Source organism: Pteropus vampyrus, unplaced genomic scaffold (genome assembly GCF_000151845.1).
Source record: "Pteropus vampyrus isolate Shadow unplaced genomic scaffold, Pvam_2.0 Scaffold66, whole genome shotgun sequence".
In the NCBI taxonomy this organism is placed as follows: domain Eukaryota; kingdom Metazoa; phylum Chordata; class Mammalia; order Chiroptera; family Pteropodidae; genus Pteropus; species Pteropus vampyrus.
In genome coordinates this window covers 8,109,280-8,127,393 of record NW_011888847.1, presented here as the reverse complement: position 1 = coordinate 8,127,393, position 18,114 = coordinate 8,109,280, and the positions used below count along the sequence as shown (strand labels likewise).

At 32.8% G+C, this 18,114-nt stretch overlaps 1 protein-coding gene across 5 annotated transcripts in view; it reads right to left on the bottom strand.

The window, feature by feature from the left end:
- MAP4K3 (mitogen-activated protein kinase kinase kinase kinase 3) overlaps positions 1-18,114 on the bottom strand; it is a 141,889-nt gene that overhangs the window by 19,021 nt on the left and 104,754 nt on the right. For all 5 annotated transcript variants that reach the window (XR_002780689.1, XM_011361372.2, XM_011361373.1 and 2 more), the window contains 8 exons: positions 17,841-17,883; positions 16,273-16,432; positions 15,306-15,418; positions 12,364-12,405; positions 10,188-10,272; positions 8,808-8,887; positions 4,709-4,769; positions 4,508-4,625 (listed from right to left, as the gene is read on the bottom strand). Coding sequence is in view for 4 of the 5 variants with exons in the window: in XM_011361372.2 (XP_011359674.1) it covers positions 4,508-4,625; positions 4,709-4,769; positions 8,808-8,887; positions 10,188-10,272; positions 12,364-12,405; positions 15,306-15,418; positions 16,273-16,432; positions 17,841-17,883 (702 nt within the window). In the remaining variant the exon portion in view is untranslated. The remainder of the gene's footprint in view (positions 1-4,507; positions 4,626-4,708; positions 4,770-8,807; positions 8,888-10,187; positions 10,273-12,363; positions 12,406-15,305; positions 15,419-16,272; positions 16,433-17,840; positions 17,884-18,114) is intronic.

The window sequence follows — 18,114 nt, the reverse complement described above, 5'->3', positions numbered from 1 at the left end:
TGACTCAGTTGAAACCCAGGAGGATTAACTGACTGTCAGGTTCTGAAACTCATAGAAAAGAACACAACACAAACAAGAAAAAATATCAACTACTAAGTATAGCTTCAAGTTAATAATAACGAATTATTCAAAATTGAGCTGTAGGGAGCATACTGAAATGTTATAAAAACTTATCATTTCTATAGGCGTCTGTCTATAAACTTAGCTTAACTTTGGTCATGATTTTATAAAAAGACAGTAAAACTTATTTTACCAGCATCCGAGTAACTGGAATCCTAAGTTATATAACATTATCAATATATTTAATGTAGGATACTTTAGGGTACATTACAGACACAGGTCAATTCACCATGCCTAATAATGATGACAATGGGTTTATTTATTGAGAGCCTACTAGGTGACAGAATCTATGATAGGTACCTTACATACATAGTTTATCATTTTTAAAACAACTCTGCAAGATGGGTAGATTGGTTCCATTTTACAAATGAATATGTTGCTAAGTTGTATAATTTAACTAAGGACCTAGTAAGTGAACGATGCAGGATTTAAATTCATGTCTAGCTGGACTCCAAAGTCTATGCTTTATTAAAGTATATAATATGGTATAGTAAGTACCTATGTTTATAATGAGAACCATGAGGTATTAAAAGATGTTCAGCCAAAGGAAGTTTAATTTGTGCTCACTACATGGTAGAAAAAATGGTACACATATAAAATATTACCATGCAAAAAGTTTTTCAGATTTCTTATCAATAAATGAGAAAAGAGTGAGTAGATTTTACAGTGACTGATTTCTAGATAATGAAACTGAAGAAAGTGGGAAGGACACATTGTGAGTGCTACTAATACTAAAGACTGACTCAAAAATAACCTGAAATAATAGCTCAGAGGTAAAATTTTACTGGACAAGTAATTCCTAAAAGGTAGAGGTAATACTTTATTCCATTCTGTCTCAGCTATATATTAGGAAATTTTTGGTACCTTTGGTGTATTCGGTAATATTCTCGAGAACTGAACACAAAGTTCTCTATTCTGACAAAAGAGTATCAAAAAGTAAATGCACTAAAGTTTATGTGCCTTACATTCCTCAGGGGTTTACCTGTACTTTACATATACTTTTAAAGTTTGGTGGTCAGTTTCCATGTCCACAGCAATTTAGGATTATCAAGTTAGAAAGCTGGATGGAGGGGGAGCGGAAATGGCGTAGATGATAGAGGCTCTGTTCATCCCTCTAGCAACCAAATCAAAGTTGTGACAGTAATGAGAAGCAGCAGTAAGGAAAAATCACCTGCGATCTAGATGAACAAGCCATACAACTAGGGAGGAGTACAGGAAATCACCCTGCAATGGCAGAAGATAGAGTGGGGCAAGGATGCGGGGCTGCCTGGTCTCCAGCCGCTGAGACAAAGGCTGCAACAGTGGCAAACACTTCTTAAAGGGGCCGCATCCCCGAGTGGATTTTCACGGTGATGGACCTGCTCGCTCAGTGCCAATTGGCTATGCGCAAGGGGCACCAGGGACTAACAGGAAGACACTGTTGGAGTGAGGGCCAAGGCAAGACTTGCCTGTACAGAAGTGCCGGCGGTATCCACTGTTCCCTGTTCAGCTCTATCCGCTCCCAGTGCATGGACACAGTGCCACTATAGCTGTGACATCATCAAACTGGATAATAGAGGTCACTCTGCCCAGGGGATTCCCTGAAACCCCACCTCCCCCAACTTGCGGCCCCACCCAAGCCACATCCAGGTATATCCTCAGCAAGTCAGGTGCTCCTTGCTGAGCACCACCTAGACTCACACTGGAAGTAGCTGGCATCGGTTTCTGGGGCGGCCTTTTGAGGCAACTATAAGCACAGCATCTGTGGATTGCTTGCTGAATCTTAACAGGTGGCCCCAGAAGGGCACAGGCTGGGGATAAATTTGGCCTGCAGCTGAACCCCTCTCAGGACTGTGTCACTGGTCACCTACCTCACAAATCCACACTGATAAGACTGGGAGACGTAGGAGCTTTGCTTAGTACGTAGATACAGACACGGAAAGGCAGCCAAAATGGGAAGACAAAGAAGCAGAAACCGTATGAGAGAACAGAACAGAGATACAGATATAATGGAGGCAAGTAATCTAACAGATGCAGAGTTCAAAACACTGGTTGTAAAGATGCTCAATGAACTTTTGGGAAGTGTAGATAAATTCAGTGAGAACTTCAACAAAGAGATAAAAAACATAAAAATGGAAATGGAAATTATAAAAGGGAACCAGTCTGAAATGAAGAACACATTTTCTGAGATGAGAAGTATATTAAATGGAATAAACAAAAGAATAAACAAAGTGAATAAAGAGGAGGATCGAATGCCCTATCTAGAGGACAGGAAAGCCAATCAGGATACTCAAGTAGAATGGCAAGAAGAAGGATGCCAAGACTATAAGAATAATTTAAGGAGGATATGGGACACTATTAAGGCTCCAAATATTCATCTGATTGGTATAACTGAAGAAAATCGAGCTGTTGGAACAGCCATTTGAAAAAATAATGATGGAAAACTTCCCTAACCTGGTGAAGGAAATGGACATAAAACCCCAGGAAGCTCAGAGAATTCCAAAAATTAGGGATCCAAAGAGGCCCACACCAAGACACATCATAATTAAAATGCCAAAGTTTAAATACAATGAAAGAATATTAAAACTGCAAGAGAAAAACAAATAATTACTTATAAGGGAACACTCATTAGACTGGCAGCTGATTTCTCAAAAGACACTCTGCAGGACATAAGGGCTTGACAAAAAATATTCAACAGGATGAAGACTCAGGATCTACAACCAAGAATAATTTATCCAGCAAAGCTATCATTTAGAGTTGAAGGACAGATAAAGAGCCTCCCAGACAAAAATAAGCTAAAGGAATTTATCACCACCAAGCCAGTATTATAGGAAATGTTGGAGGGACTTCTTTAAGAAGAAAAAATGTTGGAGGGACTTCTTTAAGAAGAAAAAAAAAACCATGTATCAAAAACAGGAATAAAGAATGGTAACAATTACATTCCTATCAATAAGTACCTTAAATGGAAAAGAATTAATTAAGTGCTCCAACCAAAAGATAGAGTGCTTAAAAGGATACAAAAACAAGACCCCTACATATGAAAAGAAAGGGGATGGAAAAAGATATTGCTTTGATGGATCTAGAAGGTATTTAAGTCAGACAGAGAAAGATAAACACTATATGATTTCACTTATATGCAGAATCTAAGGAATAAAAAGAGCAAACTAATCAAAAACAGACTCACACATGTAGTGGACAATTTGGTGTTGGACAGAGAAGAGGGGAGTTTGGGGGGCTGGGAGAATGAGGTGAAGGGCTAAAGAAATACAAATTAGTAGCTGATGGATGGTCAAAGGAATGGGGAGTACGGCATAGGGAATGCAGTGAGCATTAATACGCTGGCTAGGTGGAGGGTCAGAGGAGGGAGGGAGCAATTGGGGGAATTGTTTTATGAACTATATAGATGTCTAACCAATGTACTATATACTTGAAACTAAATAAATATATATATATACACATATATATAAAAGAAAGAAAGAAAGTTGGATGGAGATATGCTATAAGTAGGCAGAAAAACAACAGCACAAAGTGGCAGCTGGGAGGAAAAGAAGGGCAGAATAAACTATATGAGAAGAAAAAAACTCCCCAACCTCATTCTTGGGGCTAGTTATAGGGGCAATACCTCTAACTCCAGCTACAGATATTATAGCACAAGTATAACTATCAAGTTCATAATTACAACTCTGAGTCATCTAAAAAGATCCAGTTAAACTCAATGTAATTTACTTCAAGAAGACAGAAAAGCATGTAGGGTAATTTTAAAAAGTTTTCACTAAAAAAGCTTTTTTTAAAGTTTTTTGTGCACAAAGGAGCAATCTTAGCGATCCTATAAACTCAGCAATTAAGAGCAGATTTTCAAGGTACTCACAAGCTAAGCTTTTTTACATTAGTTGCTTTACAACTAATATTGTAATGAAAGAATGGCTATAATATAAAGTTTTTGTAAATTACAATTTATACCAGACTCAGAAGACCTTTTAGTCATAAATGAGGTCCAATAACCAAAAATAAGAGAGTGTAATTATCTTAATGTAAAAACCTTTATTTAATAAATCATTTTAATTTTACTTTCAGAAAAATTCATTTTATTCAAACTAATAGATATATCAAAAGCAGTACATGTGATGTAAAATTACCAGCAAATTACAGGAAAAAATTAGTTTTAACCTTGTAGAAAAAGAGAATTAAAAATTTAGAAAGAAAATGTTTGATGTAACTGGAAAATATAACAGAAATTTTAAAAGAACGTGATTAACACTTGTGAAATATTGCTTCTTACAATTTTTTCATTACATATGACTTCTACTAACCCAAACTGAGTGCTTTTTCAACTTCTATTGTATAACTTTATTAGAATGAATTAACATATTATGTCTAAGGATGAAAACATAATTAAATGTACAGTTACCTTGGCAGTATTCTGTCAGGGAGTTTGTGTGCTGGAATAGAAACAGGTAACTTTTGCATTTGTCTTGCATAATCGAAAAGCCCTGGTAAATTATGAGAATAAAGCTGAGAAGCTTTACCTGTTGAGAAAAATAAATATGATATAAAAACTAATACTATAAACAGGAACAATTGTGAGGTATTTAAAAATTAAAAGACTTACCAGATATTGATAGTAAGCAATTGTTCATTACATACAACCATGTACACCTTCGGGGGAATAGCTGATTTAAAAAAAAAAAAGCACAAAGTTTACAGAGGATAATAGATAACAAACAGCAACATAAATATATACATAGTAACGTAAGGTGTCATATCAATAAGCCACTTCTTAAAAAACCTTTTTAAAATAGAAATTCATTCTATAAGGCATTTAAAACAAGAAGAAATACATGTATACACATTTTATGGGAGGGAAAAAATAAATTAGCAATGCAATTTCATTATCTAAGTCTCAACATGATATGATTAGCTTGAGCCTCCTTTATGGTAAGGACTGTGTAATCCCAAACTATGCAAGAAAAGGACATTTTCAGACAATATCTATTCCTTTATTTTGGGTTTGAGGTTAGATTCTCCTGTGTATTTTTCCCCAAATAGTCTTATCTAAGAATATATATGTACATGCACGGCTCTAGGAGCAGAAGGAGAGGAAAAATGGCACTTATATAGGTATATGTGGTGTAGTGGAACATGGGGTATGGAAACACTAGAAATGGAGGGGAAAAAACGGCTGAGAGAGAACATGATGAAACTTAAAAATCATAAAGGATATATACATAAACACACACACATATACATAACTCATTACTAAAATCTAGTACATAAGCACTGAGAGGCATCTCTGTACTTTTTGATTAGTATTTAGGGCAAAGAAAAGGGAATTTCATGGAATACACTCTGTATACTGTGAAGGATAAAAAAATAACTGCTCTTATTAAGATATTTCATTATGCATCTCAGTGTTTCTCAAAGTGGTCCTTGGCACCAGCATCATCAGTATCACCTGAACATGTGATAGAAATGTAGATTCTTGGGCCTCACCCCAGACTTAAAATGAAGCAGAAGTTCTGTAGGTGGGCCCAGCAATCTATGTTTTAATCAGCCCTCTACGTGATTCTGATGCATACTAAAGTTTGAGAATCAGTGATGAATATAATTAAACATTGTGATTTAACACGCTTGGCTGCTGGTTTTGCTCTGGCAAGTCCTACTAGGTTACTTCAAAACAGACTGGGATGAGGGCAGGCAATGGAGAGAATGAAGAAATAAATGATAAAACATATCAAGGCCTCTGCAAGAGTACTACATTAAAGCACAAAGTCATAATTATGGCTCTGAATAATTAAGAGAAAATAATAAAAGGGGAGAAACAAAGTAAAATCTATTTTAAATAAAACCTGATTGTTCTATTTATTTGCAAAATGTACTCACACAAAATACCTAATTTCTCTAAACAAGTAAAATGTGGCACTGCCATATCGTTAATTTTGAAAAATGTGCCTATTGCTGTATCTCAGACCGAAAGGACACAAACATTTCCTCCTTTATACTCTTTATAAAAAATTCACAATAGAATCGAAAATTCTTTGACTATAATGAGAAAACTAGAGAAAGGGGCGATGACTTATTCCAGGCCGCATAGCAGTACATGTGGCCAAAGTAGCAAGAAACAGATTTTTATTTGAACTGGGTTTATTTTAAAAAAAATACATACTTAAAAAGCATTTCTCTAGTACCAAACCTATGGCTTATTATGAGATTATATATATATCTGTAGTAATAATGAGTTAGCTTACTTAATACAGGTACCAAGGAAAGACACAAATTCCTTCCATATTATCAACATAGGGACAATGGAAAAGTATTTATGCAAAGTTTTATTAAGTGTTGGATTTCACATTGGATTTTCATTTTTAATAAAATTCTAAGACTTTTCTAGATTTCTAATGTCTACTTCCCTTAGCAAATTGGACTGTGGGTGAAATAATCAGTTTAATAAAAGTATACAGTAGTTAAGAAGAGTAGGTTCTTCAGTTTGCCTAGATTCAGAGAGCTACTTTCTCATAACTATGTGACCTTGGGTAATTTATTTAATCTCTGTGTCTTAGAGATCTTATTTGTAAAATGGAGCACATATACCTAACTGAGTTGTTGTGGTGATTCAACAAGATATCCCTTAAAAAGTGCATAGAAGACTGGTGTACACTGAGCACATAATAAATGACAGCTATAACAACAAATAATAACAGCAGTTAAAAAATTTAAAATCATGACCCTGTTTTGTCATTTTTTCACCTTTCTGCATCTTCCCCTATCTAACAGACTCATGCTACCCAGTTTCTTTCCCCTAAAGTACAGCGAAAACCAACCTAACAAATTTCACATAAGAAGAAAAAATTCAGAGTTTCGCATACACTTGTTCTCTACTCATAGGCTTCAACTAGGAAGAAAAATGTTTCACTTTAAAGGGCATGTTTAGCTAAAATAATATTACTCTAACTGTAATCTCAAATGCTGAAGTACCTAAGAAGGGGACTTACTGCTGACAGGCTGAGTAGAGTTGATGGGTGCCTTCATGAAACAGTTCCTTAAATTAGGCTGATAAATGCTTACCTACCTATGCATAAAGTTGGGTCTCGTTCCTCACAACTAATATTGCTACCAGTAATACGATTTTTAGATATCTTATTACATCCAAGAACAATATTATCATCTCTGAATTATTTAGTAATTATAAATAACAAGATCTTTTTCTTTTTTCCCTAGTTATGTGTTTTTCAGCCACTTCATTATATACCCCCCCTTCCAGATTAAAAGATTTATAGTCTATCATATAGTTTAGGATTCTTATTAGAAAATGATTTTAAAATATTGTGATGAGAGAAGATGGAAATGTTGGTTATGAAGAAAATATTGTCACTTATGGATTTTTTTTCTCTCCATTATATTTGTAATCAATTCACACTGATCATGGAGAATTAGTTATACATCCCACAGGCACCCAAAACTCAGTGTGACCAAACTGAGTGCATCGTCATTCCCTTCAAACTGACTTCTCTTGTATACTACTCCCTGCTTACTGAAACTGCCATTCACCCAGTCACTCAAGTTGGAAATCTGAAGTCAATCTAGACTTCTCCTTAACCTCCATGTTGACCTGGTCATTCAATTTGGCCAATTCTAGCTCATTCATCTTTCTCTATAGGAGCAATACAAGTGGGAGAGACAATGCGGTGAAGTAGCTAAGGACACATGGACTTAGGAGCCAGCTTGCCTGGGTTCATATCTCAGTTCAGCCACTTAAAAGCTGTGAGATCTCTGAAAAGTTATTAATCCTTTCTGTGCCTCAGATTTCTCATCTGAAATGAGAATAATATTGGTATCAACCTCTGAGAGTTGTTATGAAGATTAAATAAGTTATATATGTAAAGCATTTAAAAACAGTTCCTAGAGCATAGTAAGCTTTACATGGGTATTAGCTGTTAATATCATCATTATTACCATTTTTGTAGGTTAGTGTTCCTGGCCTCTGGGTACTAATGCCAAAAGCTTCCCTCAGTCACTGTGGCAATCAAAAATGTTCCCATACAATTCCAAACCCCATTTTTCTTCTCTGTCCTCTCTACTTCTGCCCCATCCCAACACTTCTTTACCCTTCAACCAAAATTTCCAGTTTCATCTCTTACCACACTGTGAACAGATATTTCTAAAACACAGACCTAATTACCAACACTGTAAACAAAGCTCTGGGGTTTGACACACGCCTGCCCACCTAGCTCCATCTATCGTTACTACTCTACATTCACTCTATACTCTAGTCAGACTGTCCATTCACGGGTCCCCATGATGTTTCACAACTACATGCCTCCATTTTACCCTTTTTCTTTCTGTCTGGCAACCTTCAACTCATCATCATTCATGGTCTGTTTCAAATGTCTCTACTCTTTTCCCCACAGAAGGTGCTAGTGACTTCTGCCTCTGTGGCCTATACCTTGTACTCAATTCCTAGTGTGACATCAAACCCTGAATGCTGCATTTACTGGTTTATGTCTCTTTTTCCTCTATTAGACTGTGAGCTCCATAAAGGTAAGAACTAGTTCTGTGAATGTGTCTTCAGTACCTGGTAAACAGAACATGCTCTATGAAGGTCTATATGAATACAAGAGGCAGTAAATCATAGAATTAAAATTTATTTCTTGTCTAGTGTTTACACATAATAACTTAAACGTTAAAATCAAGGATAATATAACATAATATACCTGTTCCATGGATGTTTCATGAAGTTCATTAAGATTCAAGGTATAAATCCCTTCTTCGGCACCAAATATCAAGTACTGATCTGAAATGACAAAAGTAACCCACTAATTTTGATATATAAAAAAAACTTTTTGAAAGGATTTATATAGTTTAAAATTAAATAAACAGGTATTAACATATAAAAATTACTATGACTTAAAATCAGTAAATATTTTTTATTTTAATGCAAATAAGTGGTTAGGACACTCTAGCTTAATAAATTGAGTTATATGTAAATATTACCCTCAAAGCAGTGAAGAAATTTTTATATAAAAAATGTTTTGAAGAGTGGCATGCTAGGACTTCTCACTCAACAGGAGGTGCTAAGGACTGACAGAAAATCTGTAGCCCCTCTTCTAAAATTCCTTTAAGAGAGGATCATGTGCAACTGACATATAGGATGTAAATCAAGAACAGATGATACAGATTCAACAAAATTTGTAAATGGGCTATTATTTTAAGAACTAAAATCAAAAAAAGAGGACCTGACTAGTGCTTATTTAAAAAGTTAACTGAAACTTGGATACCCGCTAGGGTACTCAATATCTTATTGAAGATATTAGAAATTTGGCCATGGCCCTGTTTGATCTGTTTTTAATATAAAACAATAGGTCAAGAACTTCTCCAGACTAAAATGAAGTATGCTGAGAACAACTTAGTGTGCCAAGAGCATGTCCACGCTTCCAGCGTTTAGGATTAGTAGTGGCAGATCAAAGGCACAAGCTTTGTGGTCAGACAGAACTGAACTGCCTTCAAACTGCTGCTCTACCAACAAATGTCTATGGACCTCTCTGAGTGTCATTTTCCCTACCTGTGGAACAAAAGTACCTATGCCTTGGATTTTTAAGATTTAGAGAGAATACGTGTGTGTTTGTATAAATCTCTTGTATCTTATATAGATATAGATATATAGTGAGAGAATGCAGACAGTCTTCAGTCAGTGCCTCATGGCGACTATTCTAATTATGATCCCTTTTATGGTGGGAGATCCTCTAAAGTGGTTACTAGAACCCAGTCTCCTCGGTAGTTAAATTCCTTTAGCAATGGCTGTGTCTATAACACAAAGATAGTGAATGATTGTGCTGCAGCAAATAAACTTTTCTGGAGGAAATTAGGGTGGCATAGAGTATATGGTTTCATTATACTGATATGGTGACTACACAATGAAATTCTAATGTCATGTGTCACCTCAAATGCTGTTAATAACATAGACATTAAACAATTTTTAAATTATAACAAAAATTTTTTCAGAAATATTTGGAAAATGAATAAAATCAAAAGCTTTCATGGCCTCAGTTTAAAAAACAATGAGAAAGATAACAGATAAAAATATACAGTACTACCTCTGGTATCTGGGTTTATCCATGATGTTGCACAGTGAATTTTTAAAGGACATCCATTAAAAACTTTTGAAAAACATGCACCCATCTGAAAAAACAAAGAATAACCAAATAAATATACCAAGTCATATTCATTCACTTTACATGGTACAACTAAGGTTCCAGGCACAACAGTGATTGTCAAATGATACAAGATTTTACTTAAGAGGGTCATAAACAAAGCAGTAATAGTAATCAATTCTGCAGAATAATTTGTTTACAGATGTACTACTTACATGTCCCACATCAAGAGCAATATAATATTCCCTGGTAAGAAGGAATCATAATCTCTATAATAAAGGTGCAAATTTTTATTTGGTTTCATGAGCCTAAAAATGGTAACAATCATTGAATTTCACATTACAAAGCACAAGAGATATGACTGATTTAAATTCATATATGTACATCAATCTCAAAACATATAGACCCATTTTTTTAAATTGATTATTTTCTTTGAGAAGATTCAATAAAAAGCTTAATTCTTTGATGTTATTATTTATCAAAACCACTTACAAATCTTTCAGATAATAAACAATGAAATACAGTATCATTTTCATTTAAACTTTTTTTGATCATCAAAGAATAAAACGTTAATTTTGAAATTACTGTTCAAGTTGGAATAAGCAAATAACAAGAAACCTTGTTCACTTAATCACTTTTACTGCCAACAACTTGCGGGGGAAAAGAACACAAAAATATTTGTTCAGAAGAGCAGCACTGTGCATCACTTTATAGTAGGAACGTCCTCCACAAACATGGAAATAATACTCCAAGAGAGCACATCACTAGCTGACTATAATGGATTAAAAATATTGACATAAAAAAATTAAACCTTAAGATTTCCTCTATACTCATAGAAACCCACCAACCAGTATTTTAAAGATTTTACTACCAAAAAAGGAACAACAGCTTGGCAATACAATCAGGTGGCAGGAAACTGATAAAAAAATGTTTTTATGGTATAGGGCAGAAAATGTATCACTTCACTGAAATGTGAAAATTGTCTTTTAAGATAGCTACCAAAATTAAGATGTTAAGTTACTGTTAAACCCCTAAAAATCCCAATGACAAAATGAGGTACAAAACAAATGGGTCCCGACCTTAAGCTTAATTTGTATAGTTGTCCCATCTGGCATTCCAGTTATTGGCTCTTTACTGTAGATCATATATATACATACACACACACACACACACACACACACACACACACACACACTTGCTAAAAGAGTTTTATCTTGTACCCAAATAGGAAATTTCATCCCTATTGTATATATATCTCTGCTAGACTTGGGAGCCCTTTACACTACACTATTCTCAAGAATACCAGATATTTTCCCAAGGAGCTACATTCCTGGGGTATATAATTTGTAAGATAAAATATAACTTTTTGTTATTTTGTAAGATAAAATATAACTATATAGATCTTTATACTAATTAAAAAGTACAATAAAAAGTAGAAAAGCTAAAAAGTAAAGCTGGGGAGTTAAAAACGAGAAAGACTGTGGACATCTTCTAGTCTTACACAGGTTTTAGATTAGATTTGTAGTAATGAAAATGCAGTTTGATCTACAGTAACCTAAAATTACATTGAGTTGACATAATTTTAATCCTAAGAAAGACAGCAAGATCTAAAAAAAAAAAACCACAACCCACAATGGATCATAACATAGGATATTTAAGTTTTAGCTGTAGGTCTGGTTATAGTTAGGTAAAGTTTTATAATCTTGATGACTATGATCTTTGGGTCTCAGTTTTACTCATGGGCGAAATAAAGAGCTTCGACCACATACATGCTCTTTCAATGTTTCTTCTAGTTCTAAAATTGTTTTTGATAACTGAAAACATGTTAGAAAAAAAGTGTCCTATCTATATTTCGTACTTTCTATTATATCCATGCGCTTTTTTCCCCACAATTCTTTTAAGAGTATCAGTAAGGAAGATATTAACAAATTTGGAATAAAGGAGCTTTAAAATGTGTAATTTATCAATTTTATTTTGAAAAGCTACTTTTCAGATGTAATTAATATTTAAATTAGCAATCTTATAGGTTTTATCATAATAATGAGGATTCTTTCAAGTAGGCAAAAAAATCTAACTACAGGTATACATACAAGCAATTAATCATTGTATTCATACTTACATGCACTTTAGGCGTTGGGGGTAGACCATTACTAATAGGCTTCTAGAAAAGAACACATGCATGATTACACTTCTTTTCTTGCTGTTTGGTATAACAATGTATTTCAAACACATGTATTAGAATAAAACAGGGATACATTCTTTTTGTAAAACAAAACATTGTAGCTAAGGCTGAAGCTCCCTAGAACTCTTCCACAGTCCACTTATTCTTAGCATACTGCCTCCCAAAACTGGTTTAGTGTGGGCTCTTCCAAATCTTTCTCTAGGCAATTATGCATTCATGTATTTGTGTATCCTTCCAGACCTTTTAGTGTATGTTTATATACATGTCCCCACATAAAATATTGTTTTTGTGTTTATTTTAGAACATAATAGTTATGCATTATTGTGCAATTTATTTTTTGCCTTAATTCTGGGTCTTGGACAATATTTCATAACAGTACATAATACAGACCTGGTTCATTTAACTGCAGCACTGTATGCATATAACATTCTTTATTCCCTAATTGGCATTGAATATTTAGGTTATTTTATTATTATTTTTTTTTTTACTGTAACTACAATGTGAAAATGACCATGCGTGCATATACTTTACTATGCAATCTGTGAATGGTTTTTTAGGGTATACTGGGAGAAGTGAAGATCTGGAACAAGGAGGTCTGCACCTTTTATGCTTTGGTGGCTTCTGAATGCCACACTATCTTTCAGAGTGTTCACATCACATTACACCCACTGGTAATGTATGAGTCCTGGTTCTTTACAGTCTGACACACACTTCATGTTATCTGAGTAAAAAATTTTTTCTCATGTGTTTCTCATTAATCTGAATGCTTCTGAAACCTAGGAAGGCTGAGAATCTTTTTTCAGAAATGTTTGTTAGCTATCTGTATTTCCTCTTCTGTAAATTGCTTTTTCATATATTTTTTTACTGAGCTATCTTTTTCTTATCTATTTGTTGGAGTTCTTTATAGAAAATAGATTTGACTACTTTTCTGTTAAATATATTACAAATGTGTTCTAAGTCTGTAGATTATCTTAACCTATTTACACTGTTTCATCAATTGAAGTTTTAAATTTTGATGGATTCAAATACATTAATCATAGGCAAAGTACACTGATAATTATAAGGAGAGCAAAAAAAGCCACATGTGCTCACCTACAATATTCTCAGGAATACCAGATATTTTTTCAAGGAGCTACATTCTGGGATATATGATTTGTCCCCTGGAGATGGAATCTCTTTGGGAGAGATTATACTTTAAATATAAAGTTTATGAAAGTCTACACTTCTTTTGAGGTTAATCTTAACAGCTTTTTAAGAAATGACGTTATAATTTTTCTCCATATGCTATAAATCAAATTTAAGTGATGTGACAAAAATTAACTAAAAAGCTACTGTTAACTGATTTCATATACATCATATAAGTATCATATACATATACATGATACTATATGATACTATATCATATACATATACATGATACTTATATGAGTAACTTAGATGCTTCTGAAACTGACTTATAAAATTTTACTTTGTAGATAGGTTTATGAGGATGTACAGCCTATTATTGCCACCAATTTCTGAGAATTTCTTCCATTTGGCAAATAATTTATGTGCTTATAATTTCAAGAAGCTGCACGAACTGTAATCGTGTTTTAGTATATCATGGATACTGTTTATCTTATGATATAGTCGAGAACATATTTGATAATTATTAAGACTGTCGTTTAACTAGTAGATCCCTAGCCTAATGAAATAAGAGAAAAAGTGCATTAAAAATGCATACACAAAAAATGCATTCATCTTTCCTAGGTTATTATTATGTGTTAGAGTCATTAAGCTACATCAACAACATTGCTAAAATTTAAACTGCTGAAAGCAAAAAGGCACTGCTCAGCTGAACAGACTTCATAGAACCCATTTCTGAAGGACATTTTACACTTGTTAAAAATGTCATAATTTCAAAAATTGTAATGGATAACCCCCACCAAATGCCATAATTGAATTATAAAAAACAGTATGTCATATTCTATAGTAAAATCTTAAAAAACAGCTGAACAGTTATAGTACAAAAGCTTCTAACAATGTTTACTGTGCAAAACTATAGCTATGTGCACATAAACATACTAAATGTACTATACATTTCTATGAAACAATAAATATTAGCAACAAAAACTTCAAAAATATTGTCTCATCTCACGATCTTATTGGCATCTGCTGAACTGGGATTTTAAGATTTTTTTTTTAAGTTCTACAAACAAATGTCTTCTGATGATCAAGAGTAAATTCTTTACAAATGTTAAAACGTTTTTAATCTCCCTGACGAATACTATTTATAACTATTTTAAATAGTTACATCATAGTGTTTTATCTAACATTCGTAAGAGAAATAGCTGCTACGGCTAATTTCATCTTTCTTGAAGTGGTATCTTATATCCACTAGAAAATAATCTTAATTTTTCCTTATTGTTAGCTATTCTGAGTTAGAGTAGTAATATCACAAATTATATGCTCTACAGAAATGTGTCCTAGGGTAGAAGTTATAGCTTTCCTAATCTGTCCATGTACTTCTTTCCTAAACTTTTTGAGGATATAAAGGGAAGTTTTAAGCATCAATTCTCATCAATGAGAATAATAATTATTTTCTGAACGATCATAAGAATAGAGTTTTTCTGTATGCAGTTTTTCTGTAACATATTACATTATGTTATATAACAAACTGGCTTAAATGATTTGAACAGAAAACCATCATTCAAATTTGCCATAGTTAAGTTACTTTTTTCAAGATTTAAACAATCCATTACCATTATAATACACCAAATATCAATATACTAATCATAAGATATACAATTATTATAGTTTCGCTAATTATAATTGCAAAACTAACCTAAAAGTGAAAAGGGAAACAAATATAATTAGACCTTATAAATAGAAATACCTACTGGTACATCTTTCTTTTCTTTCCTTGAAAGATTTGTGCCTCTATGTTCATTCTGTTGTTGATATAATGAACCATCTCGTTCGCCATTTAACTGGAAGGAGGTCACTCCATTTCCTTCAATAAGATACGTTTAAATAGATTAAAAAAATTAATTTTCACAAAGATTTTTATTCAGAAATTATCAAGTAGGAAAGAAAAATATTATCTCTGAGACAGTTTCAACCTTTATTTGGGATTACCTAATCAAAATATTTAGTACTGAAGTAAGAAGTCATAATTACATATATGTTCTACTTATATCTCTATCTTATTCATATAGGCAAGTTCAAATTCAGGTTGTATCTAAGTACATATATTTGTGTTAAATTGAATATATACCTACTTTCAGGAAATAATAGTATGTTATACAATTAATAGTATGTTATCCAAGAAACTTTTGTTGCGCTTTTTTTAATTGCTTCTTTTGCATAATACACAAGAAATTTTACAGTATAAAACAGCATCTTCTATTATTATTTTGGAGGCAAATACATAGCAAATAGTAACAATAATTATTTTTTAAATGATTAAATGAAATACATTAAAGGAATTAGACAAAGTATCTTCTTTTCCTAAAACAGAAGTAGTCTAGAACCAAAACACATTTTGTTTGTTTAGAGTTTAATTTCTTTTGTTGCCAAACTATAGATAAACAATGGTCTGAGCATAAACAATTCTTCAAAAGAGGGAGGGCTAGATATTAAATAAGAAACAAGGGGCGAAATACCCCAGACTGGATCAAAGGTAATCCTATTATAAAAGTACTTCAAACTGTGAGGCAAAAGCAGAAAACATCTCTATAGCCATTGCTGTTCTACTTTCCTCCTCAAAGGAATTTCAATAATCTCTTAAAAGATTCTCTACATTTTTTTTCTACACAGTATGAAAAGCTGATAACACTCTTATTTCAGTCTCTTTTCCCCCATTACCTAAAGCAATAGGCTTTTGTGGAGGTAATCTGGGAGGTGGTGGTCTAGGTGGGACTTGGGATGGTTTTGCTGGGCTCTCTGACATGGGACATCTCTTGATTGTTCCTTGATTATCATCCTCAGTAGAATGAGTTTCCTGCGGTATGAATATGGACTTAGGCTGAAATAATACAGAAAAGGAGACCAATGATTAAACATGAAATTTTTCATGTTTCCATAAAGCATAAAAAAATTAAATATTTTTCCTGAAGTAAATTTTAGTACATATTAGAGGTTTTCAAACTGTGTTTACTAGCAGAGTTTCCAGGTTATTCAACTGTCTGATTCAGATTATCTTAATATCCTAAAATTGTATCCTGATTTCTCAGGAGGAAAAAAACGCCTCTTTTTATTAATTTCTCATAAACCTTCCCACTGAGACTTGCTAAATAAAATCATTCTGGTCTTTCTGATCTCGTGTAAATGAGTCTCTTTTTAGTTTAAATATTCATGCTAATCGAGATTCAGCTCCTTACAAGGCTAATCTAACCTGTCTCTGTTAGATGATTCAGTGTCTTTTATGTTAATGCTTAATCTTTCATACTGGGGGCAGGAGAAGATACCGATTAAAATTTTACCATCATGGAGAGTACTAACACAGCAATAGACAATGCCTGAGAAAGTTTCTGTTCAGACAATGGAAAAACAAACCTCCAATTTGCAGAAGGTTTGGAAAATGTATAAATTCTTATAAACGTGTCCCTTATCAGGAAGTTACTCAGCACTATTGCTTTGAAATTCAGGTCTCTATACTTTTGCTAATTAATATAAAACTAAACAAGCAAATATGCTATTTTTTACCTGTGTGAATTATAATTTTCTCAAAAATGTAAAATGTAAATAAAATATAGTAATATACTGGATGTCAAGACTGGTCAGACACCAATTTGCATTTATAACCCCTGATTTCAAACCTTGTTAACAGCTCACTTTATAAACAGTTTATTTTATAATTAAAATATGCTATGCATATAAGCTTACAGAATAAATTTGTATTACCACAAACATATTAATTTGTTTTACCTTAAAAAGAAAAAAATTAATTTGTTGGCATTATTTTATGATGCTTTTGTATGGCAAAAGGATTTCATTGATAAAAAAATTTTAATAATTATTGACCTATTTTGTATTTTTAAAAGTATCTTCTGAAAATTAAATATATGTGATGATAAATCATTATTTTTTACCTGTTCTCAGGAAATCAGTTATTAGTAGATTGTAGATTTTGAGGAACAAAATCTTATTTAAAAAATCTGAGTTTTCTAACCCAAGTGAAATGAAATTAATCCATTAATAAAATTGTTTTCACGTACAAATTTTTAGACCTTAGAATAAACAAAAAATGACAAGTTGGATAATTAAAAAAAGACAAATATAATCACAATCATCTACTTATATCATGATTAGTAACTTCATGTTTCTTTGTAGATCCTAAGTGAAAATAAGCCACAGAGTAACTATTAATACAGTATTAAAGTTGCAGAACAATCACACACACATAATTTGAATTGAAAAATTAATCTGTCTACCTTTGGTGGCAAAGGAGGTGGAACTTTTGCTTTCATGGTTGAACTATAAAAATATAAAAGTTTAGAATTAGAACTCTTCATTTGCAAATATAATTTATTTTACAAATTATATTAATATAATTTTTAAATATAACTAATATTACAAATACAATTAATTTTACAAAGTTAGAGAAAAAACTTGCACAAACAAGTTCCTTTTTCTAAGATTATGAGTGTTTTCCAAAATATTCCATGAAATCTTCCAAGTTATGCTGAATGAAGAATTACTCAGAAG